The 27,155-nt window shown below is 38.4% G+C and overlaps 1 protein-coding gene and 1 long non-coding RNA gene across 5 annotated transcripts in view; one reads left to right on the top strand and one right to left on the bottom strand.

Annotated features, from left to right (window-relative positions):
* Positions 1 to 24,455, top strand: part of LOC112154205 (putative homeodomain transcription factor 2) — a 35,140-nt gene extending 10,685 nt beyond the window's left edge. Inside the window, exons 3-22 of one of the 4 annotated variants that reach the window (XM_036210144.1) lie at positions 5,004 to 5,082; positions 12,555 to 12,611; positions 12,894 to 12,905; positions 15,827 to 15,896; positions 16,056 to 16,214; positions 17,295 to 17,460; positions 18,411 to 18,572; positions 19,910 to 20,138; positions 20,214 to 20,369; positions 20,439 to 20,595; positions 20,665 to 20,735; positions 20,808 to 20,936; positions 21,015 to 21,100; positions 21,168 to 21,360; positions 21,438 to 21,569; positions 21,639 to 21,725; positions 22,118 to 22,273; positions 22,352 to 22,447; positions 22,532 to 22,657; positions 22,921 to 24,455. In XM_036210144.1, the coding sequence (XP_036066037.1) occupies positions 5,038 to 5,082; positions 12,555 to 12,611; positions 12,894 to 12,905; positions 15,827 to 15,896; positions 16,056 to 16,214; positions 17,295 to 17,460; positions 18,411 to 18,572; positions 19,910 to 20,138; positions 20,214 to 20,369; positions 20,439 to 20,595; positions 20,665 to 20,735; positions 20,808 to 20,936; positions 21,015 to 21,100; positions 21,168 to 21,360; positions 21,438 to 21,569; positions 21,639 to 21,725; positions 22,118 to 22,273; positions 22,352 to 22,447; positions 22,532 to 22,657; positions 22,921 to 22,941 (2,310 nt within the window). In that variant the 5' untranslated portion in view covers positions 5,004 to 5,037 and the 3' untranslated portion in view covers positions 22,942 to 24,455. Of the gene's footprint in view, positions 1 to 5,003; positions 5,083 to 12,554; positions 12,612 to 12,893; positions 12,906 to 15,826; positions 15,897 to 16,055; positions 16,215 to 17,294; positions 17,461 to 18,410; positions 18,573 to 19,909; positions 20,139 to 20,213; positions 20,370 to 20,438; positions 20,736 to 20,807; positions 20,937 to 21,014; positions 21,101 to 21,167; positions 21,361 to 21,437; positions 21,570 to 21,638; positions 21,726 to 22,117; positions 22,274 to 22,351; positions 22,448 to 22,531; positions 22,658 to 22,920 lie in introns of all 4 variants that reach the window. The other 3 variants (XM_036210143.1, XM_036210145.1, XM_024284987.2) reach the window with 3 other exon arrangements.
* Positions 20,365 to 27,155, bottom strand: part of LOC112154226 — a 7,696-nt gene continuing 905 nt past the window's right edge. The window contains exons 2-6 of the long non-coding RNA XR_002920616.2: positions 24,499 to 24,574; positions 23,321 to 23,387; positions 22,095 to 22,265; positions 21,627 to 21,738; positions 20,365 to 21,515 (exon numbers count right to left, since the gene is read on the bottom strand). This is a non-coding gene — a long non-coding RNA (uncharacterized LOC112154226). The remainder of the gene's footprint in view (positions 21,516 to 21,626; positions 21,739 to 22,094; positions 22,266 to 23,320; positions 23,388 to 24,498; positions 24,575 to 27,155) is intronic.

Below are 27,155 nucleotides of genomic sequence, written 5' to 3' on the forward strand. Positions count from 1 at the left end.
ACAAATTACACAAATTTAACACAACTTTACACAACGCGAAAATGCATTCACACATGCATTATCGGAGGTAATGCAATTTTTCTAGTTTTTGTTATTTTCTCTGCTGTGTGCATGCGGTCCTTTTGCTGCGTTTTTTTTCCATGTCTAATTATACATGTTTGATTTATAACTGTCGATGTAGATTACAAACTTGAGTTTGAAAGATGAAACTCTGCTTTAAATAGACATATTTGGATGTTTTGGAGTTCTGCTCATGGACGTGTCATTCGATCCTCCAGATTTTTGTCGGGTGATCGTCCGGCGTAATACAAACATTTGGCTTATGGTGAGAAAACGCTTAAAGCGGCCTCACGTTTCCTTTCACACGCTCTCAAACACTGACCATAACACACACACACCCCTCTGGCCCGGCGCAGGGGCTCATCGTGACATGTCCAGGGGGGTCAGCTGGTGTTACACATCACGAGGTGACACTCCACCTCATTCCAAGACATTTTCAGAGTCGCATGACACCTCTTTGGGTTTCACTGATGGAAAATCAAACCGTTTTTCAGGTTCTGTTTTTTTTGTCCTGACTGGCACCAGAATAAGAACCATTTTTCACGCTTCAGATCCAGTGTTTACATTCTTTCAGCTAGCGTAACTCTTAAACCGTTTGCCTCAGGGGTCGGAAACCTGAGGCATGCAGAGGGAAAAAGACAGTGGCACGTGGGGTTGGGACAAACGTGACTGACCCCTAGTTTACGCTGTTAGCGTAGTTCCGCGTTAGAATCAGCGGATTTACGTCGATAGCATTTAATCTTTAAGATTGCAGAGGCCTCCCCGTCGCGTGGTGACTGTTCTATTTGTGACCGTAGCTTAAACCACCAGAACCAGAAAATAAAGGAGCATCTGTGTTGGTCAAACTCAAGTGATGAGATTAAAAGTTTCATCACTCTTAAAAATGTTTCTTCTAAATGTGGGAAAAAACCTATTTTACTGTCAAAACTGCTTTTGGCAAACCAGTTGGCTTCTCCTCCCATTGTTTGTTTTTCTTCCATTCCCTCCCCCAGCAGCATGCAGGTCACAGACTCGGTCATGTCATGAGAACACGAGTCCCCGTATAAGCAGTCCAGCATAATGCAGCCCGTCTGACTGCACTGCTCTCTGGAAATGGGTCAGTCCAGGCAGACGGCGGGTCTGACCCGTTTAGCTCGCCTCAAGACTGCAGCTGTCTGCTGGTGTTTTCCCGCTTCTCGACTCTCTACTTACACAGTTAATGAATGTTTATCATAAATGCAAATCCGCTCCAGGAAACCGTTCTGTATATTTAGGGATCTGTGCAGAAATGTGGTTGGGAAATTTCATGTTTGGAAATAGCCGTTGATCCTCGTGCTTTCCTGCATGTATAATAACCCAGAAGCCGAATGAGCCTTTAACGAGCACCTCTGATTGTTGTTTGTCTGTTAACGATGCATGCTGGACGCACTGTGAGGGATGATGGGATTTGGAGGCGCTGGGCAGAGAGGACCTGCCTGTTTGTCTGTTCGAGTGGGATTAGCGGTCAGAAAAGCTGACAATTACAAAAGAAAAGACAAAAAAAGATATTTGGATCATGATGACGATATTATGGGGATTGGATGTTTTTTGTTATTGCTATTTCAACAAGTCAGTGGATGAATAAAAAAAAAAAAATTGACCTTTTAGTAATAGTTTTGTTGCTGGTTTTTATCGTCAATAGTCGTGATTATTTATTTTACTAACGTGTCTACCCTTTTACAACCAGGAAATTAAAATAACTGTAATTTAGGTGCCATTTTGTCTCTTTTTGTTGGAAAGAAAATGTTGCATATCAATATTTTGTTTGCTAGCCTATATTTACTAAAAAGAAAATAGATAAAACAGAACAAATATGTCCTAAAATAATATTTATATAGCAAAATAATCCAAGAGTCAGTACTTTTCTCTAAAAATGACAGATTTATTAAATAAAAAAAATCAAATTACATTACAGCTTTAATGCAAATTGTAACATTTTTGCACTATGTAAAATAGAACATTATCATTTGTTAAACTGAAGTGATTGAAGAAAAAGACAAAGTTTGCACAACTACCAACGTGATGCAGAATAAACCAAACAGCTGTAACTTTGTTGGCAGGAGTTAAAGAATATTTAACAAAAAATTGTAAGAAATGCTGCAGTACAATTAACCTGTCATTACTTTAATTAGCAGTAATTATCCCCTTTTAATTTGTAATGAAAGGAGATGCCAGTATTTTTCATAGCTGCGTGCATGGCGACTTTGTGAAACAACTAGAGGATTAAATGAAAGGATCATTTTTACCACAATTCTTTCTGAAAGGCTTTAAAGAAAAAAGCTTTTATCTAAAACATAGAGATGATGGGGAACTTTATTTTGAAAGGACCTCATTAGCTTGTCAAACCGGAGTTATAGGTTTATGTGAGAGATGTTTTTTTTTTTTTTTTTAATAAGTGTTGCATAATAGTTCCTGGATGCACTCTCACAACCTACTGAAACATCAACACAACTCGAACACACTTCCTGCTATTAACTGCTGTGCAAACTGCAGTCTGAACACAGGGCCAAATCCAACACCAAACACCGTCAGTGTCTACAATTTAAATATGAACTCACCTCAGTGGTTTAAACAACTGACTTATTCAGTTTATGAGGAATTATTTCCATAAGGAGCTTTTTATGAGCTAGAAGAGGGGATTTTTGCTGTTCAAATACAAAATTAGTAATGGAATCAAAACCAGCGTATGGCGGATAAACTGTTAGAGATTCAGATCTCGTGCTCAACAACACCGACTCCTCAAGCTTTTACAGTCAAAAGTTTTGACTTTAAAATGTCCAGCATCAAGTGCAAAGTTTTGGGCTGGGATAGGAACATTTCATGAAGTTCTTGCTGCCACCAGCGTAAGAGAGATGCACTTCTGTAACATAATAAAAAAAAAGAAAAATTGCACACAGGCAGAAAAAAAAAGTTTGAAGCCGAGTAAAAGCGGCTAACCACAAATACTGTTGTTTCCACTTAACGACTTCTCATGAACCACTCCTTCCTCTCCTCTTCTCGTTCCACCTATACTCAAGTAAGGAGAATAATTATAAAAACAATTAGAAGGTTTTCACATAAAATTATTTTAAAAAGAACATTTCCAAAAAGAGACAGTTTTGAATAGAAATCGTTGATGTAAATTATCAAGCTTTATTTTTAGAGGACTTGAATCAGGCTTTGGTTATTGATTGTCTCAAATGTTTAATTAAAGTTCTATTTTTGTCCTGCTCTTCAGAAATGACTAAGCATCATATTTCTCTAGGCGGGCATGTACTTTATGCTGTTTAAACTAAAGTTTTATGACCTTTTACATCTTACATCACGGTTGGATAAGATAAGCTCTATTTAAAAAAAAATACTACAAACAACTTTATGAGGACAAGCAAACAAGCTTTCAAGATGAGAAATGAATCAACTTTATAGATGTGTCGTTTTGAAGTTCCCTCAGGTTTTAAAACGCAAATGTTTTCTTGTATCTGTTATTAATTGATGCATGACATGTAGGAGTGATTACTTGCTCCAGTGGAGCAGGGTTCACTGTAAAACCTCACACCTTCATTTGCTTTGTCTACTTTCGCACTGGTGGACCAAACAGCTGCTTGTTTAGTCGTCCGTTTCCCTAAAACAGAAATGAAACAAACAAAAAAAAGTTTGTATTCCTCCTGAGAGATGCATACATTAGTTGGACCAATCATTTTTGAACATTACCCAAAGGGCCAATACCATGCATTCTAAAGCCTGTCAGAATAAACTATATCCGTATATAATAATATACTACCATTGGCACACTGAAGAACAAATTATTTATACAATATGAGTTATTTTTGTGAAATTTCTTCCCACTCGGAAGTAAGACCACTTGATTTCTGAGGCACCGCCTTTTACCGCTTGAGGGTGCCGCCCACCATTAGAGACGTGCAGTAACAAGCACCTGTTAGAGTTGGCGTTTATTGGAGATGCCATCAATAAGAGACGGGACAAAATTTGAAGATATTTAAAGATATAGCGCATATAAAATGATATGTTTTCAATTGCAAGACAGCGAGTCCTTATACTGGATCAGAGAGAAACAGAAGTACCGCTGAAAACGCCATCATCCAATAGACGGTGAACCTCACCGTATGCGAGAGTCTCTGAATGATCTCATGAACCCAGACATGAAGACGTGTTTACAGATGCTTTTGTAGAGCTCTTTAAAAAAAACGAACCTGATCTCTTAACACCATCCGTGTCTTCTATGCATTGTAAATGAGATATAGTCAGCTTCCATGTAGCGATGAGGCTTAAAACTCTGGACAGTAGCTCCTCCCACATGCGTCTGAAGCGTAATGTTTATGAACACATCTTTGGACGAGCATCTAGCAGAGAATTTGACGCACATCAAGAGAGGTGTCCGATTATCGTATCTAAGTGGAGAAGAGCCAGTTGAGATGGTTTAGAGATCTTATGAAAATGGCACCCCCCACCCCTTTGGGATGTGTTACAGTCTGACCGGGATTAATCTCTGCAGCAGACTTTGGACATGCTGGGAAGATTACGTCTCTCAGCTGCCCGTGTCCTCCCAAAAGAGTCAAACGAGGTGATCAGGAAGGACTGGGCTTTTATTTTGGAAAGATAGCTTCTGACCACTACCAGAGCCTCTAATGAGCATAAGATCTCAAACAAAGGAAAAGGAATGGAAAAGTATGATGTGTTGGTGAGCCTCAAAATTCCTGCTGAAAATATGCTGTCAGGTCACATGACTTCAAGCTGTTTGTTTAGACTTGATTTGAGGTTTCTGGGTAAAAATAACTGAGACTGTCTTTAGAAAGCTGAAGATGTGCACATGCGTGCATGTTCTCCACTCTTCCATATTCGTGGAGACACACCTCCATGGTCAGGTGTGGGCCTGATCCGTTACCATCACTCACTCTGCCCTGCTCTTGTCTCGCTGTGTGTTTCAGTCTAAGATGCCCTAGGCGGAGAAGGGACATGTAAATGGCTTCCAAAGTAAAAGATGCTGTAGTGTGGTACCAGAAAAAGGTAAGGCCTTTCACATTTCTTCAATCTTTTGTTTGCGTTTTTTTTTTTTTTTTTTTGCAGACTGTGACAGACACTTTACAAAGAGCTTTGAAAAATGCAGTTATTCTGCATTGATGTTTTTAATTACACACAAGGCACCTTTATTTGTACTGCACCTTTTCTACACAGTGGAAATTCAAAGTACGTGTCTTTGTGATTATTTAAAAGCTCTTTCAGGAAACTGCAAAAAGAATTGCTCAATAACTAAAATATTAGGTTCATTGCTCTTGAGTTTTATTTTTATCGCCTTCCCTTTTTTTGGATAGTTTTTTTACGTTTTTGAAAACTGTTTTTATATTTGTGCCTCACCTTTTAATCTTGCTTAGCAATATGCCATAAAATAGTTGTTATTTTGCTGTAAACCAAACTCTCAGTTCTCATCCTTCCTAATCCTACATTTTATAACCTTCATCACTTAATCAGCTTTTTAAATAAACTGAAGATGTTTAGAAAGTTTCCTCAAAGGGAAAAGGGTCTAATTTTTTTGGCGATCGCCTCCTCACCGCTGTCAGCGGCAGGTTCAGGTTGTTGGGCTCGGCCCGCTCCAGCTCGGTGTTGTGTGTCTTCTTGTTCCATAGTCTCGGATATCGGATATGAGCCTTGCTTCCCCCGCAGCGATCGTGTTACACTCTCATCTGCCCTCCCAAACCAATCTGTCCTTACAACTGTTATCATCTTTCTTATTTCTTTCCTTTCTTTCTGTCTGTCCACTTCTTTGACGTCCTCCGTTGCACCTGGCAGATGTAAATAGTCCAGGCTTCATCTGAAGGTTGATGGTTTGAGTGATCAGATCAGACATTACAGCCTTTACTTTAACATCTTAACTGAAAATATCTTGACTAGATTATTCTATAAATGTTCTGAAATAGCAAACATATTAAAAACCTCCCTGATGGCGTTTTTCTTATTCACCTCAGGGGTGGGAAACTCCAGGTCTCGAGGGCCCAACTCTTAGACTGATTACTTGGTTCAGGAATATCCAGCCATTTAGCTTCTGCCAGAGCATGTTATGTTAGAAAACATGCAGGAATACATCCCTCAAGCCCTGGAGATGACTATCTGAAATTGACATGTTCATTACGATGAACAGATCATGTCTGCTGATAACAGCAGCTGACTCGTACATGTAGTAAACGTTTTGAAGGACTCGTAGTACCTGTACTCCCATCACAAGTCTTCAAGTTTATCATGAAGTGACAGGTGGTACAAAAAAGGAGAGTCATAAAAACAATTCCAGACATTTTTACCCATCTTTAACCACTTTTGTAGTCTATGAAACTGAGACTCTAAAGATAAGTATGATCAGGACTTCTTTGTATTCATACTAGTTTTGTATCAAAACAATCAATAAGATTTGAATGACCTGATTCTAAAACAACAAGAGATTTTAAAAGATTAAGTTGCTCGGTTTAAAGGTGTATCAAGCAAGAATGTCCTTTTATTTCTGATGTTTGGAAATAATTTGGTACATATTGCATACAGTTAGTCTGTTGTTATCCATCCTTTTTAATATTTAATCTTAATTTGTTGATTTTGTTATAACTGGGATGCAGCAATCCCTCATTCTATTGGCAGATTATTTCAATGTCCTATACAGTGCATTTCAAATTATTATGCAAATATTATTTAAGTGTCATAAAGATAAAATTCTTTGTTTTTAAATTAAACTCAAGGACGATATTGTGTCTCTGGGCTCGTTGGACCACTGAAATCAATCTCAGTCATATAATTTATAGCTTGTCAGGTGAGTTCAATAAAGGAAAAAGTACTAAAGACGGACATTCCACATTATTAAGCAGATCGAAAGATAAAGGATTTATCTGCTGCTGAGAAGTGTGAAATAATTGAATGCCTTGGACAAGGTATGAAAACCTTGGGTATTCCACGAAAACTTCAGCATGATCATTGTACTATTAAGAGATTTGTGGTAGATTCAGACACACAGGTTTGTGCAGATAAATACTGAAAGAGGAAAGTTTCTGCCTGACAAATACATCAGATCAAGAGAGCCGCTGCTAAAATACCATTACAAAGCAGCAAGAACATATTTGAAGCTGCTGGTGTCAATGGATTCCCACGAACATCAAGGTGTAGGATCGTTCAGAGGGTCGGGTTTATGAAACATTCTATTACCCTGAACAACACGCACAAGCAGAAACGGCTGAAGTGAACTCAGACAGACATGAAGACTCATTTTCAAACAGTCTGGTTTACTGGTTCACTACTCACTCCCTGGAGTAGCAGAAACATAACTTCTGATTCATTTTAAAAACATATTCTCTCAACCCTTACATAACTAATGAAAGTAAGCACAAAAAAACAAGCGTCAGAGCTCACAGAATAAAATAACTTTCACGTTTTTTAATAGATCAGCATTTCTGTTTCCTCCCCCAACAGCCTATGAGTCACCGTATATTTCTGTGACTGTGCGGCGTCTAGACACAGGCCGCAAATAGCCTTGCTGCTGTGTTTGTAGGGGAGCCATGTCAGGTCTGTACTGCAGTGACTGCACATGCTGCTAGGCACACTCGACTCTGCTTTATGTCACCACAAACAGGCCGTGGTCAGTTTCCTGACATTAATGGGAAATATCAAAAGCATTTTTGGCATTGAATCAAACTTTAATAACTAGAAAAGTGCCAGCAAATCTGCTTCTCTGTGGCTATTTAAGGCTTAGGGCTCACTTTTAGATTTCGGTGACAGCTGCAGGGCGTGTACACGCGATCTGTGCCAGTTAATGACCTTAAAAGATCAGAAAGTCTCTGTCAAAGGATTCCCTGTGGATCCAGAGGGAAGACGAGGGATGAGAGAAGCACATCTATACATTATTCAGCAGCATGTGTTTAGGGTTCAGATTTAGGACACTTGTGCTGCTCAGCGCTCTTATTTTCTCCCCTAGCTTGAGGAATGATGGGAACCCATCTGCGATGCTGCTTTAGAAAATAAGGTTTAAATGGCCTTAAAAACTGAATACAGAATCCATTATTATTATTAAAAATACATTTTGATGTTGTTGTTAAAGATACTGGGTTTAAGATTCTCTTTTGAGAAAGTTTGTGTCCACATACTTCCATTTGCTTAAGAAAAAGATTTTTAATTTAGTGAATGTTTTTTTAACCTAAAGCCATCATTTTTCCATCTAACACCCACCTAAAAGAAAACATCCCACACTCTCTGTGGTAACATTCTTTCTGTCACCATGGTTACAGTGGAAAACACTGGAGGGGTTAATCCTCAGGCTACAAACAGCTGACAGCTTGTGTCTCTAATGTTCCACCTTGATTTGTCCTTTTATAGAGTTTAAACGAAATACATCAAAATCCCAGGATTTCATCATTAGCACTGTATGTCTTTTAATAATCTTTATCAGCTTGTCAAAATAAAAGGCATTTACTTTGAGTAAATTTTAGTTTCTGATTTTTTTCTTTGTTCTGTTAAAAAATTCAGTTGAAAAGGAAAACAAATGTTTAAAAGTTTAAAATGTCTTTTTTTTTTTTCAACAAAACCATATTAAAAAATATTATTTTACTGAACATGACTTGATTGAACAGACGAGTTTCACAATGTGTAACTCTAAAAACCATTGCATTGGGTTTGAATACTCATTTGTTCATTATCTTATAAGTGCACCACACCTAAACACATCATTTCAAACCTTTCCACCAGAAGTTTCAGGAATTTTCCATTCCAGTCACAGTGACTTGGTGCAGGAATCTGGCTCTGTTGTTTGTATTCCCCTCATCGTACACACTTACAGTAGATCTCCTGTGCCATGTTGACGCCATCCACAGCCTCCCTCATAACCTGAAGTATTGCACTGTACTTGATGAATCCACTCCTTTTAGTCCAGTTTGAGTAGATCTTAAGATTTGTTAACTAAAAAGTTTTCACTTCTTCACTTGCTGTAGATGATAGTTTTGGTTCGGAAGAAATAATATGTTAGGAGAAACTAGCAAAGTTGGTGCAAAATAAACAAACAAATAACAGGAAATTAAAAATTGAGTGTTGCCTCAAACAGCAGCAGCTCTATGGAAACAGACAATGATGTAGTAAAACCCCACAACCCAGGAACAGTATGTCTTTTTGTCAGCACACTAACATTTTTATCCTTAAACTTATATTGGAGTGCACAGCAGCCCCTCCCTCCTTGATCCTCCCTCGCTCAGTTGTCATGGTGACACCAGCTTTGGTGCAGCACCACAGTCCTCTTTACATCTTTCTCACTCATAGACTTCATTCGTCGGTTAAATCATTGAAATGTCCTTCTCTTTCTGAGAATGGCAGGAATATTTTTAGTTTTAATTGGGGCTGCACAGTATATGGCAAACTTATTGTTGAAATATCCGCCTGCGCAAATCACAAAATATCCTATAAACTGCAATAAATGGTTACCTTCAAGGTTTACCTACATGCTAAAACAAGCTCTCGGCAGCTTAAAGTCTTGAACAAATCAAAATAGAACCCTTTAGGTATTTGAGCAATTACATGGACCTCCTCACGTTGATAATGTTAGATGCCCACCTCCTATGTAGAGGAAGGTTATTTGGAGTAAAGTTTAAGTTCTGCTGACTTTTTTCGAACAAAATAGTTGCATTGAAATGGAAATGATGTATTAGTTGTTTATTGTTTTGCTTATCAAATCATCTTCGCAATTTTGATAACTAATATCGCAAATGACAAGTTTCCTTATATGGTGCTGCCCTTATTTTAATTGAGTCCAAACAATGACAGCAGTTTTAAACCTTTTATATTTTTGTAGAAAATAAATGTGAGATAATCAAGGCTGATAGGCCTGCAAACATTCTGCAATTATCATTTTCACTGCGGCTCATTTTAGGGAGGAGCAAACATTAAGTTTTCTGCTGTTTGTCTTAGTTTATAATGACTCCATGACGTGAGTGTATAAGTGTGTGTGCGTTTGCTTCTCCTTTTTTTCCATTTAAACCTCATCTACACCTACTCCTCCCTCTGACTTCAGCTTTGCAAGTCATCCCAACTAACTTCATCAAATACATTTATTCTTATTTTAGTTCATGAGAATACTCATCCTTTAATGCTTGATTATTGTGTTCTGGTAGATCTAGTGATCAAAATAAAGAACAGAAAACATCTCTAAAACTAAGCCATCACAAAGATTGTTGGGATGTACTTTTTAATAAGATCGTAGGTTATTCATCAGCCCAAACAGGTGAGAGATCCTTGGAGGCAGCTGGAGTTGGACTGACACAGATCTGTTTTAATCAGGATAAAAGTCTTCTTCTGTCTTCAGAGCCCTTCCCTCCACTCTGTTTCCATCTTTCCGTGTTCTGTCTTTCTTGTCTTTGACCTCTCTCTGCTTTCCATCCATAATTGATGAAATTCCATTAAACATGCAGACTTTCCACTGGCGAGCTCCTGAGGTGACCTATACTCTGTTCCTTACAAGAGAGCTGGCTCACATGAACGCCCTCCTCGGCTCCTCAAGACTCCACTGACTCCAAAAGCTGCTCGTGTATGAAAATCAGGCCAAAACCGACTGAGAATCAGTTTAACCTTTTATTGTGGCAATCTCACATAATTTAATAGATCTCCTTTTGACTGAGTTATCTTGTGCGTCTTTGCAAAAGAATCAGATTATGTACAAAAATACCCCACATATTTACTTCTAAAGGGACCCATCTATCGTTTCTGCTTGCTATAACTGTTAAGTGTCCATTTTCTGATTGGTAACACCACTTTAGATTCTAATTTGTTTTTTACAAGAACAATTCCTGCTTAGCTAAAAACTCTCGTTGGGAAACAGATCGAGTTCTTGAACTTTGTCTCATCACTTTGTCAGTTTTCTGTTGTCACTTGGTTACAGAAACACTGTTTGAGTTTATAACCTTGTAGCTACTTTTCATCCAAACTCTGCTTTTGCGCTGTGTGAGGAGAACCTTGGTTTTCTCTGACCTTCGCCTAGTTTATGAGAACCTTGCCAAAATGCAGTGTCTTCTTTTTCATGGGTATTTAAGTTTCTGAAGCTATGTTCACACCGCCCTCAGCAGTAAACATCCGCTTTCAATGAAAAGTTTATGTAAATGTACGTTTTAGGTTTCCCCGTTCAAAGCACTCACGTTCTGTTTCCAGGTTCTATGTATAAAACTGGCCATTGAACAAGTGTTGAAAGTTAACCCTTGTTTTATCTTATGGGGTCCAGATGACCCTACCCTTACATTGATATGTGATCCCTCCCATGACAAAGCTGGGCAGGATCTTAAGTTTGCCACAGACACCAGTGAAGATAAAAAAATTCTTGGGGAAAAAAAATTCAGTGCGCTGTCTTGTGGGGTCCAGATGACCCTATTTTTAATGTAAACATGCATAGGATAGCACAAGGGTTACACCAGATCGAATGTTGACAAATGTGTTCAGACGGAATTATGACACCAAGTCTTTCATATATCGGAACAGAACTTTGAAAAAAAAAGCCTAGAGCAAGTTTTGAGATTTACACCAACTGTAGGTTCCACTAGTAAACATTAGCAAAAAAAAAAAAAAGAAAAAGAAGTGCCTCCTGTTTGTCCAGTGTGAACACCATGGGCTGAACCCATGTTTCAGAATAAGCATGTAAGAACCCGTCAATATGCTCGATATGAATGTAGAATCATCTTTTTAATTTAATCATTGTTGTTACAGAAAAACAGTGTTTTCTAATGATTGAACATAATTGTGAATCGGTGTACTTTTTCCTGAGAGTCTTATTGCTCCCCCCTCTACAAGTGCTTCACTGATAATCCCCCCCCATCAGCAGATTAGCAAACTAGCTCCACTTCAAACCTAATGCAGACAGACGATGAAGAAAACAATCTGCATCCCTGTTATTAAAAAAAAAAGGTCTGATCTTCTCTGGCTTAACCCATAAGAACCCATAGTGACATCAGTGTAACAGAATAAAATATCTGAAATGTTTTCTGTGGTCAACTTGGTTTATGGTATTTTCCACATATTTTTTTAAGAAAAAATGGGTCTGGGTCTTCATGGGTTAAGTTTTTGAACTATGACGTTCTAAAACCTGTACTTGCAGTCAAGCGTGTTTGCATTTTTGCTATTAATGTGTTGAACTAAGGCCCTTTGTTGAAGATTTTTAGAAGATTTTCATATTACTGGAATTCCTGGTCTTCAGTTTCATTACTAAAAGGAAATTTGTTGACTGATAGAGAAACAAAGAACAGATTCTAATTCATGATTCATTTGAAGAATGCTATTTTATCTCTGAGGGTAATTTTAATTAAAAAGTCTGGGAGCGCTTTCAAGTTTTAGGTTCTACAATAAACCAGAAGTTTGTTGAGGGAGGAAAAAGAGAATAATCATATTTTTTTTAAACTTGTATAAAAATAAGAAAAGTGCCATTTTCACAGTGGTTTCTTCCAGTCGCCATGGTTTGTAATTATCCACTTTGCTTGTCTTTCCAGATTGGCGCGTATGACCAGCAGATATGGGAGAAGTCAGTGGAGCAGAGAGAAATAAAGGTTGGTGGTCCGTGCCCACTAAATGCTTCACTCTTTTCCCTCTTTGTTTCATCTCAGTCTTTCCCATCACTCCTGGTTTAGTTTTCTGTTGGAAACTTGTCATTTATGCGCCTTTTCCGACATTGATTCCATCTTCTTTTGTTTGTATCGGCTCTCATGGTGCAGCAGTCCTTTCCAGTGTGTTAACTGTTTCTTCTCTGCCCTCTGGGCTGCTGTCACCTGCCTGTCTGTCTTCTTTCCATCCTCCTCTGTTCTCCCCCATCCATCTCCTCCTCTCCACAGTTCATTTCTTTGGTGAGTATTAAACCGGGGTGGGTGTATCCCACAGTGCACGTCCTCTCACCCACGCTGTAGGCTGTTAGATCTGTGGTTGCTTTCTCTGGTTCAGCTGCTGGTGTGTTTTGAATAATCCCAGACTGTGTTATGATTGCTGCAGCAAAGTGAGAGAGGTGTCCGAAAATGACAGAACCACGAGTTACAGGAGCAGGAAGGCCATCTCAATTGGGTGGGGGTTCAATTCCCGCAGACACGTGGAAGTCAAATAGACTGTAGTTAGTCATTTTATTGTGTAAAACGTCACTTGGACGTTATCATGAACACAATGTTGAACTCTAAAAGGAATACATTGACAAACCTTCTGTTCTGGATCGTCCTATCACCGTCAAGATGTCATTTTTCTCTACCGTTGGAGTGTGTGCATGCAAGTGCACCCGTTTGCTGTGATCTTTGACCCCTTCAAGCCTCAACACTAAAATGCTGAGTCATGTTTAGTGCAGGGTTATCACCCCCGCAGCGGTGGTTTGGCTAGCTCCAGAAGAAACAGGAACTCGTGCAGCTGTAGACTCATGCATGCACAGTGCTGCGACCTTGACTTGTGTCGTGTAAGTTGTTTCCTGAATTTCCCTCCTCCCGCAGCAGAATGCAGGGCTTATCAGCTCTGTATGCAGACCAGAGTCATGCCCCCTCCTCTTATCAACTTTAATTACTCTGTTTATGGCCTCATAAAAACAGAGCCAGTCACACTCATAAATCTAGAAAAAACTACTTTATTGCAGCTTTATTTTTAGCAGCTGTTTCAAGTTTCATTTCTTTACATTTAAATTACGTCTAGGTTTAAAGACTGTCAAAGTTAATGATTGAACCATTTTTTTTTGCTTTATTTCTGTTTTTTAAGAATAGGAATAAGAAAACATTTAAGGTTTTTACAGATGTGCTCTCAAAGCTGTTTCATTTATATAACTTAATTCTGATGTTTGTTTTGTTGTGAATTACTTCTTAAAGTGAACAGTTAAGCAAAAAGTAGCTCTGCAGAAGGAAAACTACTGCCCCCTGCTGGTGCTGAAAGCAACAGAGTTTTCAAAATTAACTGTTTGAATATGACATGTTTTTGACTGGGTTTGTTGACGAGAACAGCAACACCCAAATGTGTTAACCACAAAAGGAAACATCACATTTCAGCCTTTAGGCTGTTATTTGCCCATATTTGAAAAAAAAAACAAGCAGGTAAAGCAACGATCTGTTCTTGCGAATGTTAGCGAAGCATCAAAGAAATGTTTTTATGCACAGATGAACTGTTTGGACAGATAATAAAAAGTTAACTTTTATTTCAAAGAAAATAAGTTTAGCATTCTTTAACTATCTTAATCCAGATTGGTGAATTGCATCGGTGAGTCATTTTGGGCTAAAAAAAGCTCTGATTTGACAAGCCTTTGATGAACTTTACGACTGCAGTAAATCGGCCGGGAGGAGGTCATCGATCAGCTGCTATTAGCCTTTCACACACATTATCTGTCCTCAGCTCGCACACTACCAAAAACACACTTTCTCACAGTGTGTTATCTTGCTGGTTGTGATTTTTTTCCTTTTCAAGATGAATGTCTTCCTATCAGCCTGGGTGATAAGAGGGCTTGAGTGGCTGATATAAAAGTTTAATAAGCGTTGCAGAGTGTATTTCAGAGGATAGAGTTGTGGTTTATAGAAGCGTAAAAACTTGACATCCCTTTGTTGTTTTGTTCACATAAAAGCTGACAGATTTGAACTTTTTTTTGCACTAAAACTGTGGCTCCTTCCAGCATATGGGACTAAAGATATGAAAGGGCTTCAAAGCTGTGCTTTATTTCACTTGAGTCTTGCATAATTAGGCTTTTTCCAGCCTGATACCCACCCATCAGCCCCTGTGATGAAGCAGTGATGGTCTTTGTGTTACTAGTTAAATGAAGGGTAGAGCCACAGATGCAGAAGTTGTGGTTTGATCAGAAAAAGCATCAAAAGAAAATCATAGTAATATGATTGATTAAAAATTAGGAAGATTTGAACTCCATCTGTCCCTCATTGTGAACCGAATCTATATTGAAGGAATCTGGAGAAAATTGTATATAAATGCATTTCTGAAGCAGACGAACCCAGTGTCTGTGTTGAATATCCATGCTCATTTTTGCACCGCCTTACTGCATCCACATCGTTAAACTGGGCGTTCGTTCTGGAGCTCCCACCAGCTGAAAGGTGTTCTGGATTTCAGTGCTACAATTTTAGCTTCACAAAGTATTTTTTTAAGTAATTTTAAGAGTTATACCTGTGACAGTTATGAATTGAAACCTAAAAAGGACATAAAGTGAATTTAGCGACGTTTCCTGGTAAATGTGAAAGCACTTGCTGTGTTTTTAATCACTCCTGTTTCCTTAAGAAGTGTTTGTTGTGTGACATAATAGGTGTTGGACACTCTGCTCTTTGCACAGGTGAACTCGTAGTCACTGTTATCATACTTGAATCTAAATATGACTAGTTTGAATGACGGGCAGCATCGTATTCATTTTTTTTCCCATTTATGTCATTAAAGCTTTAGTTTGGTGGACTGAGATGACGCGTGCACTCTGGAAGGAAGAGAGGGGCTGGCACAGGAAGTGTGTCTCAGGGTAGATTTATTTGCACGCTCATAAAGCGAACAAAGCAGCAGGCTCAGCTACGGATGCATGACGATGCAGCTGCTTTCAAGGACTTTCAAGGACACTGAGACCTTTAGGATCCATACAAAACGTAGACTGGTAGTTCTAGCAGATGCACTTCCTGTTAAATAGAGCATAACCTGTAGGTTGTGTAAAGGCACAGTTTGGTGGCTCGTACACTAAAGGCATGTGAGTTTGTGAAGGCACAAAGTGCACAAGTGGCCTTTTTTGTGTGTGTTGTTATTGAGTTTGTCTCTCTGTCACCCTCTGCAGGGCTTGAGGAACAAGCCAAAGAAAACCGGACATGTGAAACCAGACCTAATAGATGTGGACTTAGTAAGAGGTGAGATCCAATAAAATTTCGCCAGGTCTGCGACAAATGCGCTGAGACACACTTCTAATAATTAAGACTCCGATTTCAATCACTATCTCTGGATTTTTACATTTCTTCTCATCTAAGAAGTCACTAAGACTTAATTTTTCTTTCCTGTTGGATTTCCAGGTTCAGCTTTTGCTAAGGCTAAACCAGAGAGTCCATGGACGTCTCTGACCAGGAAGGGCATCGTCAGGGTCGTCTTCTTCCCGTTCTTTTACAGATGGTGGATCCAGGTCACCTCCAGAGCCATCTTCCTGCTCCTGCTAGCTCTCTATCTGCTGCAAGGTGTGTGTGTGTTCCCAACACACATTTTGGTTATTCCTTTAGCTGAATCATTAACATGGATTGGTAAAGATGTGTCATGCACAAGAAAAAAAATAGGCCCCTTAGAAAATAGTCAAAAATTATGACCCTCATGGCAAATTTTCTTAAAATAAACAAAAAAAAAAAAAATTCTGCCAATCGGGTCTGGAAAATTGTCTTACCGACATTTCTTTTCACTAAGGCATGTTTTTTTTTCCAAACTAAGATTTTACTATTTAAAAACTTTCTGGATAAGATTAAATGATTTTTTCTTGACATTACGTTTTTTTTTTGTCGTTGCCTTCTTAACATTCCATTTTTGCAGCATAGCAAAGGGGGATTACTGCTATTGTTCTGAAAAGCATCACAGCTGCAAAACAATCCTTAAAGTCAGGGCTGCATGTAGTTAGTCTACCATCTTTGTTGTCCACGTACACCAAATACAAAACTACACACTGCTGTCTTACGGTGTATTCTCCATATAAACAGAGTAGTAAAGTCGCAACCATGAGTGGCAGACAAGCGTGCAGCAACAATGAGACACAGCAACCCGTTGAAATTTGGTCAGATGAATGCAGGCTGAATGCAGGTGATACACAATGGTCCTCTCAGAGAATCTATGTCATAAACAGCTATCATCGCACCTTAGCTGTTGTGTCCTTAGCAACTGCCTTGCAGCTTGCCTCTGCTGTCACAAATTAGCAGTAAGTGTTCCACCTACCGTTTATACAGACGTTCAAAATTTGTTTAGCTAAATATAAAGTTTGAATAAATAAACAATCCAGATGAGAGATTTCAAAGCTTCCATTATTCTTTCTCTTGTTTATTTGCTCCACCCTCATAATTTCTGGCCAAGGACTGAAGAGATCTTTTGTCAAGTACTTCTCCAAACACTCCAATATTTTAATGTTTGCCCCAAGAGCATAATTCTGCATCAACCAGTCAACTTCCTTGAGAGCCTAGGATGAAAGTTAGAAAAAGGGGAAAATTTTGGATATTTAATGTTGTTTGAAGCTGCAAGTGGTCTCTTAAAGTTTTGTTTCTATTGTGTTGTGTCCACAGTGGCAGCAGCCATCATGTATGTGAGCATCCCCGAGCCTCATGGGATACCAGCCACTGAGGTGTTTGGAGCCATCTGGCTCATGTTGCTGCTGGGGACTGTCCACTGTCAGATCGTCTCCACCAGGACCCCAAAGCCCGTCTCCAGCAGTGGGGGGAAGAGACGCAGGTACGGGCTAGTGCACACATACAGACAGGAAGTATAGATGTGTAGGAAGCAGAGCTAAAATGAGGTTCAGTGTCTTTGGGAAAGAGGATAATAACAACAGAAGAGATAGTCTAAGTGAAGATCTATAACATTTAAAAAAATCATTTTATTGGTAGTTATTTTGGTTAATTTTTATGTAAAGTTTTCCATAATTTCAATTTATTAGCTCACAGAAATCATTTGTAAATAATTACTGATGAACAAAACTGAGTGAAAGACAACAGTTTTTTTCCTTTATAACTGCAGTGTTTGAGGTTTTTATGCTTCTCAGTGTGTGGCTGCTGTGTTTGATAAGTTTTAAACGCTGGAAGCAAATCAGAGCATGTTTAGAACTGCAAGTGAACATGACAGGCTTTTAATATAAGCTTATCATAGGCATCATTTACATTTCCCTTTAAAATGAGCAAAATTTGTTAGAAACTGAGGTGGAAAATTACAGCTGGAGAGGATGAAAACAAAAGCTGTTGTCCCAACATAGCTTCTGTATCATGACACAGTAACGCAAAACAGTTGAATATTTGCTGTTATTAATAAGATAAATTTTTCTGCAGCAGCTCTGATCCATAAATAATGGGATTCTTTGTAGAAAATTGATCAGATATTTTAATCATAATTACAGCCCACTGACATCCTTTTGTTTTAAAGATAAATAATTTGGAGGTTTTTTTTTTTGCAAAGCAACAAATTCTCCTTGCTTTTACTCTACCTGTTTCTGTGTTCAGTGTAAATTGATTTTTATGATTCATCGGGCTACAAACCTTTAAATCATACCAATTATGTGTCAGACTTTCTTTGATTTGACAAAAAGCCACTGATGAAATGCAGGATCCTGTTGGACTCGGTACTGTAGCTTAAGGGATCTGCGGTTGACTCTAAGTCCTTCTCCACCTGCCATTCTTTCCAAACTGAAGGAAGTTGAGGAAGGCATCTCAGATGGAGGTGCATAGGGAAGGAGACGGGTCTAGCACTACCGATAACACACAGGAGGGGTCGCCACACTCCCAATCAGCCAGCACCACATACAGCCTGGGCGCTTTCTTCCAAGATTTCTGGCATGATATCTGTAAAGCTGGGTGTGTATTCTCAATTTCTGTCTTCTTACTCCAATGATGTACAGAGATGAGGCTGTGCTCACTGGTCAGTGTTTAGAGTGAATCGTGCTCATTGTTAAAGAAGAAAATGGTTTTTTAAATCTTTGATTTGTTTGGACTGTACGAGTCAGCCTCATCTCAAACCTAACTCGCTCTTTAAAAGCTGCAACATCTTTTCCTCTTTGTCACACTGAGAAACTGAAATTGAACCCAAAGCGTGTGAATGAAGGGATTTTGCAGTTTGGAATGATTTGCTTGCTGTCCAAGCTGCATTCAAAAGAAGCTTTGGGGTTTAAAACACCATAATTGGCTCAAAGTTAAAGTAACTTTATTGTTCTTCTTAACATAGAGGTATGAAGGTCATGAAGAGCAAATCACTCAATGCTAAAACATTTTGAAAATCACAATTAAAAAAGCAAAACAAATAATTAAAAATACCAAATAAAGATATGCAGACGTAAAATTCAAAACAGCATTTCCATTACCAAAAAAAAAAATACGTCTACATAATAAAAAATAAACTTAAATCTGCCGTTTGCATAAATAACTTTCTTTCTGTCTCAGTTTGAAAGGAGGTGGGAGGAAGAAAACCTTATATAATCCCTGTCCAGTTATCAATGTAAACCCGTAAGATTGATACTCACAATGTATAATTACTTTATAAATTAAAACAAAAAAATTAAACATCTCAGAAAGTAATTTCCAGAAATCAAAATGAAGCGCTAAAAACACAATAAGAAAATGTAAAAAAGTACTATGTGACATCTCCAATTTGAAATATGACATTTGAGTTTATTCAAATGTGTCTTCAATATCTTCATGCTAATAAAAGTTTTATGCACTATTGCATCATTTAAATCATTAGATTTAAATGATGGACAAACTTCATCTTCCAATCAGTGATGTCCCATAATACCTACCTTTTCTCTTTACTTATTGTGTTTTATTTTTTCTGGAAATTACTTTTGTTTTGGACTTTAGTTTTGATTTCTAAGATGTAATGTTTTATTTATATATATATATTTTTGCATTGAGTGATTTGTCCTTAAAGGCCACCATACTGAGGTGCCTCAGGCCCCCAAATCTTCTCCCTCCAGCAGCGATGTGGAACATCTACATCACTGTTTGGTCGTTCAGTGATGATCTGTCATCTTCATTTCATGTTCATCACTACAGATCAAAGTAAACTAACATTTCACATGGATGTTCCACAGTGCTGTGATGAATGTATCCTCACTTCACTGCGTGCCTGCTCCGTGGACTTACTCCTGATTCGACGTCCTCCTGTCCGTCATTCACCCGCAGTTCTCCTTCCACAGATCCAAGAAGTCCAAGCTTTCCATCGATAAATCCACAGAGACGGATAATGGCTACGTGTCGCTTGACGGCCGGGTAAACAATCGCAGCAGCGAGGAAGGTCTTCAGCTCCACGAGCAGAGGTGTGACTCTCTGAGCAGAGCGGAGGAGGTGGGCTGGAGCTCACGCATGGCCCCCCCGCACACCCACACGGGCCGCAGCTCAGGACTGCTGCTGGTCAGCAGCAAAAAGGTTAACAATCAAAGCGTTTGCAAAATGGAGTTTACGCTTCTGGATTTGATCTGATGCAGATTGTGTGGGTTTTAGGAGCCCATGTCAGATGAAGCATCAAGTGAGGAGGACCCAGAAGTCTCCTACAGCGCCCTCCTGTCCCCCCACAGAGGAGTTGAACGGATGAACAATGACTGTACGCTCCGAAACCGCAAGAGTACGCATCACTATAAGAAGCACTACACGGTGGAGGTAACTGTTTATTTAAATTAGATACGTCCAGATACTTGGAAAAAATCTAATACATTTCCTGGTTTTCAGGATGTCCCAAAGTCTGGAACCAGCTGCAGCTCCAGATGTTCTAGTCTGAGGACTCATGACTCAGAGAGCACTCGGCATGAGTCAGAGACTGAAGACTTGATGTGGGAAGACTTCTTACACTGTGCCGAGTGTAGATCCTCCTGCACATCAGAGACCGGTGAGAACAAACACAGAGCTTCAGTCGAGCTCAAAGGTAGTGGTTTGTTAATGCTGTTGTTTGCTTCAGAGGGAGAAGCAGCAGGAACTCCTGCATGTCCTCTCAACAAGAAGGAATACAGGGACGACCCTTTCCATCAGGTTTGTCGACATGGATTTCTAGAACTTCAGCATTATGGGATTGCTCTGTTTTGATGGATCTCGCTCCTGCAGGGTCACATTCCCTGGCTGCACAGCTCCAACCCTGGTCTGGAGAGAGTGAGCGCCATCGTGTGGGAGGGAAACGAGTGCAAGAAAGCAGACATGTCTGTTCTGGAGATCAGTGGCATGATCATGAATAGAGTAAGACTCTATCCGTGGTAGAGCATTGAGGATGTAAACATAGAACATGTTAGTAACAAGTGTTTCGTCTCTGTTCAGGTTAATCTGTACACTCCGGGTATCGGCTATCAGGTCTTTGGGAACCTGGTTTCTGTCACGCTGGGACTCACGCCCTTCGTTTACAGGTACTGCAGACACAAACTGGAAACATGCCGCACCTTGACATCGTCTGACAGACTCTTCCTCCTGCAGGCTGGCTCAGTACTGCGACGTGGACCAGCTGACCTCGCTCTCAGCAAACGAGCTGTTGTCTGTGGCTTTTGGTGGAGGCTCGGGATCAGATGCTCTGGTTATTACCATGGTTACGCTTAGCTTCCTGGTGCGGGTTTGCCTCATATGGCTCTTCTTCTTTTTGCTGAGTGTAGCAGAGAGAACCTACAAACAGGTACTACTTCTTCATCTAAAATCCCTGTATTCATGTCCTTTACCAGAATGTTAAATCTTTCTCTTGTGGATTTTCAGAGGCTTCTTTTTGCTAAACTGTTCGGCCACCTGACGTCAGCCCGCAGAGCCAGGAAGTCTGAAGTCCCACATTTTAGGCTGAAGAAAGTTCAAAACATCAAAATGTGGCTGTCTCTGCGCTCCTACCTCAAGGTACATCAGGAGTTTTAGATGACATTGCTATTAACATTTGAGTGTGAAACTGAACACCTTCATTTGCAGAGACGAGGTCCTCAGCGTTCAGTGGATGTCATCGTGTCGTCTGCCTTCCTGCTCACTCTGTCAGTCGTCTTCATCTGCTGCGCCCAGGTAACAAAAGAGCCTTTAAGGAGAAACAAACAAATATAAGTGAAGGATCAGTACAATACTTGGTTTTGCTGCAGAAAACTCCAAAATGTATCACTTTAAGATTTCTCTATGACAGCATTTCCTTTGTGTGTGTAAAAGCTGACAGCTACAAATTGATTATTTTTCCTATAAATCCAAACTATTTTAATGTAAATGCTTCTGATATAAAATAAACTCACCTTTGCTTTCTAAAAGTTTGCTGATTTTTTTTCAAAGGGAGCATTTGTACACAAGTATTTCTCTGAATCATGACAACTCTGAGTTCACCTCACTTCTGTAAATTTGTCTGCAGTCTTTTTTTTTCAAAAATAATAATAAAACAACCCTCACCACATGAACATGTCTTCTTTCAGCTGCTCCACGTCCACGAGACATTCCTGGAGTATCACTATAACTGGGAGCTGGTGATCTGGTGCTCCAGTCTGTCTCTGTTCCTGCTCAGGTTCGTCACTCTGGGCTCAGAGACCAGCAAGAAGTACAGCAACACGTCCATACTGCTCACTGAACAGGTAAACAAGAAACATAGCAATTTGTCACTTAAAAAAAAAAAAAAAACTTTTACTGATGGTTTTATTTCTTCATCAAAGATTAATCTGTACCTGAAAATGGAGAAGAAGCCAAACAAGAAAGAGGAGCTCACGCTGGTTAACAATGTTTTAAAACTGGCCACCAAACTACTCAAGGTACATCTGTTACACAGCTCGGCTCTACAGGGACTTCAGTCGTTTCTCTTCACATGTTTCATTCTTTACGCTTCCTCTGTGCAGGAGTTGGACACTCCCTTCAGGTTGTACGGACTGACCATGAACCCCCTGCTCTACAACATCACTCAGGTGGTCATCCTGTCTGCTGTGTCAGGAGTCATTTCTGACCTCTTAGGATTTAATCTGAAGGTAAATATGTGGCTTTGTAAGAAAACAGATATTTAGTTTTATTAAATCAACACATGGAGGGGTCATATTTAAAAATAAGATTTACAGTCTTTGGGTTAAAGCCTTGATCACAATTGGCAAACCTGTACAGAAAACACAACTTGTTGAGCGAAAATGTTCAGTTATATAGCAAGTGAAAAATAACGCTAAATATTTTATACAAAATTCACCTCACACAAGATGTTAAAGCCGTTTTTCTGACTGTTGTCTGTTTCTGTTCACAGCTCTGGAAGATCAAATCATGACAGCAAACAGAGAAACCACCATGATTTCAATTTGCTGAAAGAACATCTGTCTCAACATTACTGTGTGCTCTGACCTTCATTGTTCTCACTTTGTGCAATTCACAAGTTATTTATTTACCCACTCAGTGTTTTTTTTATTTAGGGCTTTTTCCAATTTTAGTGTTCTTTGACACAAGACAAGCTGTATTTACCTGTCAGCACAAAGAGCTAGTATTAAATTATTGTCAGTTCAAGTTGTCGCCTGCCTTTGAGATTCTGTTTTTAGCTCATCGGCAAATTTGAAGTCATAGTATTGAAATGCTGATTGAGCAACAGTTATTTGTTTTTTTTTTATCTGCCACATTTTCAGTTTTGTTATTTTAAAAATACTTTCACTCACCTGTTTGTGTTTGACGCTGAAATTGTCACAACCGTCTTCACAAAGGTTTCAGTCCGTTAGATGTTAACTGTAATGACAGAATTATGCAGGAAATGTGAACAAAACATGCTGGTCTTTGAAACATCACTGCTATTTGAACATTTGGAATAGGTCAAATAAAAATAGTGTTTTAAGGTAACTCCCTAAAACCATCTGTTGTGTAAACACTTCTGCTCTTGTTAGAGTGGATGAACATTAAGGTGAAGCCAGTGATTCACACTGACATCAGAAAATGAAAACTTTATCACTGCTTGGCTTTTAATGGGTCAATGATTAAGAAAAAACATTCATCACAAATAGTTTGTCTGAAAAATCCATGCGGGAACAGTGTGAACTTTTGTGTCAAACAATCTTCAATATTTAACTGTTTAGTTATTTCAACTTTTTTTCAAATGAAACTTGCAGTTAAAGCAAGTCTGTTAGCAAATGAAGATATGCACTTTAACAAGTTCGTGGAAGAGAGGTTACACTTTTTGTGACAGTGTTTTGTACCTTTTGTGGTAGTTTTGTTCTTTTGCATAAACCCATCAAGTCATGTTACAACATGCAGGTTTAGAGGGCAGTGAACGACAGCTCTGCACCCATTTCACATTAGATAAACCTACATGGTACGGGAATTTATCAAGCTTATAAAAATTGTGTTGCACAGTTCAATAAAAATGCTGACAGAAATCATTGCATCAAGTAGAGCTGGCGCTCTGACAAACAAGCTGACTTTGTAAAAAAATGCAAGCATAATCATCTCCAGAGTTTGAGGAGGAAGACCAAAGTGCTCGTTCAATTGTTATTGTCTTTGCTGGGAAAAGAATGTCTAGCATAATGCTTTAAATCTTTGTGTGTGTGTTTTTTTTGTTTGCTTTGTGTTCTTTTATTGAGATGTTTTTCCTCACATTCACTGGCTAAGTTAAGACACGTTTTATTTTTATGTTTGTGAAGGATCAAGGTGTCTGAAACATATGCAAGTGAATCTAGATAAGACTTGTTGTGATGCTGTTTTTCAAATAGTTTCATAGTTGTTTTACGTGAAATGCTCTGTCAACAATTTAAACTTTTTGTAAGAAAAAAAAATAAAGAATGCTATATCTGACAAAAAAAACATTTCTTTGTTAATCACTGTCTCAAAGTATAAAAATTCAAACCTTGATCTTTCTGATGAACCCATGTCTCAGGGTAACATCTTCATGAGTGGTCCAGGCCTCGTCATGTCTGGGTTTACTGGAGAGGAAACAAATAAAGTTCATGCTAGGATATAATTTTAAAATATTAGTTTTTTTCAATTAATAATTGTTAACCTTTTATAAGTATCAAGTCTGTTATTCCAGGTAACTGAAGCATTTTCATTGCAATCAGAGTGAAATCAAAATGACAGATGGCAGTATAATTGCTACTTTAAAAGAAAATCAATAAAAATATATTTTTCCTTGCTCTTGACTAGTTCAATAAGAAACTATTTCTTAGTCATAAATTCTGGAAGTTGTCCCACTTAAAAAGAAGAGAGATTCAATAAAAATACTACAATGTGATATCCTGAATTCTGCTTTTTCTATACTATTATCTATAATGAACACTACAGGTCTCTCATCGTGCAGCATTGGTGACTTGCATACTTTTAGCCATCATGGACAACACTTGTCCAAATGGTTCAATCCAAAATTTGATTTTTTTTTTTTTTTTTTTAGAAGTGGGAAATTTTTGTAATTTAGATGCAGATTATATATATTGCTGTAATTTATATAAATATTTTTCAAAAATCATTCTGGCAGAACTATTATTTCCTATTTAAGCCTATTATTGTTTTATGCTTCCAATCAATTTTTTTGGCAGATAAATATTTTACAGTGATAAACATAGTTGAAAGATGTTAAGGATGACCATTTGCAGCAAATTATTTTTTTGAAATTGAGAAGAAAAATCTTCTGGTTTCTTGTTATAGTATTCTTTTAATTCGTGTTCTCCTGCACAGACAAGTTATTTGGGGAGCAACAAATTAAAAATGAATTTGGGTAGTTCGGATGATGAAAATGTTGATGGTTTATTTTAAAAAATGTATTTAAATCCTTTTTTTTCCATAAAATTGTTCAAATGCAAGGCATTATGACCTACATTCCCCAATCTAGTGAGCACTGATGTAAACAGTTTTTTTCGCAGAGAATTCTGGGAAGTTTCTAGGGCACTGGATTTTGGAATTGTACATTTGGACAGCTCTACAAAATATACTACTATTATAGTGTAGTGAGTAGTGAAGGAATTTGGTCATAGACAGGTTCTAACAACAGTTAATGACTGAATTTTACTAAGTGAAGGAACGAGGTTTTATAATTAACAGCTTTACTTTACAAGACTGAGTCTTAAATAAGTTAGCATGGTTTATTAAACCCATGCTGAATGTAAACAAAGGTTACTCTTCTTTTATCACATAAATAGACATTTTATGATGCATTTTAGACTCAGAATAGGCACCATCAAACTTTAAATCTTAACTGGCTCAAACCATTTTTCTGTCATCATAGGAACAAAACAATACAATCAAATGCAAAATCTGGCTTATTGGTTTAGATTTATGTTCTATCCTAATCTATCCTTATTGTGCAAATTCCTAAATGACAATGCATTTAAAAACACAAATACCTGATATCAACCAAAGTAAATGGCTTGTATAGCCCTTTTCTACTTTCCTTGAAGCCCCAAAGCGCTTTACAATCACACACTGATGGCCGCTCCGCTGACAAACACCGGCGCCAACATATAACCACCAGAGGCAATTAAAGGTTCAGTGTCTTGCCCAAGGTCACTTCAACACGTGGGTGGGTACATTGGGAATCAAGCTTGCAATCTTACAGTCAGAGGTCAACCGCAGCACCACTGCCACAGCCTCCATTAGTAATGATGATTACTAAATATTTCTACTGGATATATCACCACAAAGCAGGTCAGAGACCCTAACAAATGAATCTCAAACATAGCAAGGCCAGCCTTAGAAACGTCTAAAGATGTTAGACATGAATAATCCCTGAATAGATATTAATTATAAGTGATGAAAATATTTGTAAAATGAGGAAGTCCCTTTTAGCAATGTATTCGATCGTGGAGGGGGTCACACGTTTAAATGCATTGTCTTGAAATCCAAATGAATGAATAAAACGTGTTGGTAATCTAACCCTGCTGACTTGTATGACTAGGACTAAACTCAGTTCTGCATTAACCGATCTCATCACAGTGCACCCTCGCTTCACTGAACATCAATTCTACTACAAGATTCTTTTACCATATAACAGCCTCAGAGCTCAGTTTCAGCCAGGAATGTGCAAAAACCAGACGTTCAGCAGATCTCACCAAATACAAAAGATCAGGGAAATCATTACATCAATAGATGATTATTGAAAAGTAAAAAATAAAAATAAAAAACTTTATAATTGAAATTCATTATACATTTTTTCAAAGATATAGTAATGTTGCTACCATGGGGTTTTTATTGATTGATTAAATCTTTACTATAAAGGACAACTCCAATTTAAATTATTTTAGCATAGTTCTTTAATTATTCAAACGAAAAAAGACAAAAAACATGTTAACGTTGCAATTTGTGGATTGCAGACCATGGTAAACTAAACAAACCCCTAAACCCCTGGTTCTGAAGGATTGCTTTTGGCATTCTGCCCCTTGAAAGATATTTTACCTAAATAAACCCATTATTTAGGATCATTCAAACACAGAAATAGAATATAGCTTTAAAGAAAAACAAAAAACACAGGTAGTGTTTTGCAGCTCAGCGCAAACAAGTATGTAATGACCACTT

This window comes from Oryzias melastigma, linkage group LG23 (assembly GCF_002922805.2).
Source record: "Oryzias melastigma strain HK-1 linkage group LG23, ASM292280v2, whole genome shotgun sequence".
In the NCBI taxonomy this organism is placed as follows: domain Eukaryota; kingdom Metazoa; phylum Chordata; class Actinopteri; order Beloniformes; family Adrianichthyidae; genus Oryzias; species Oryzias melastigma.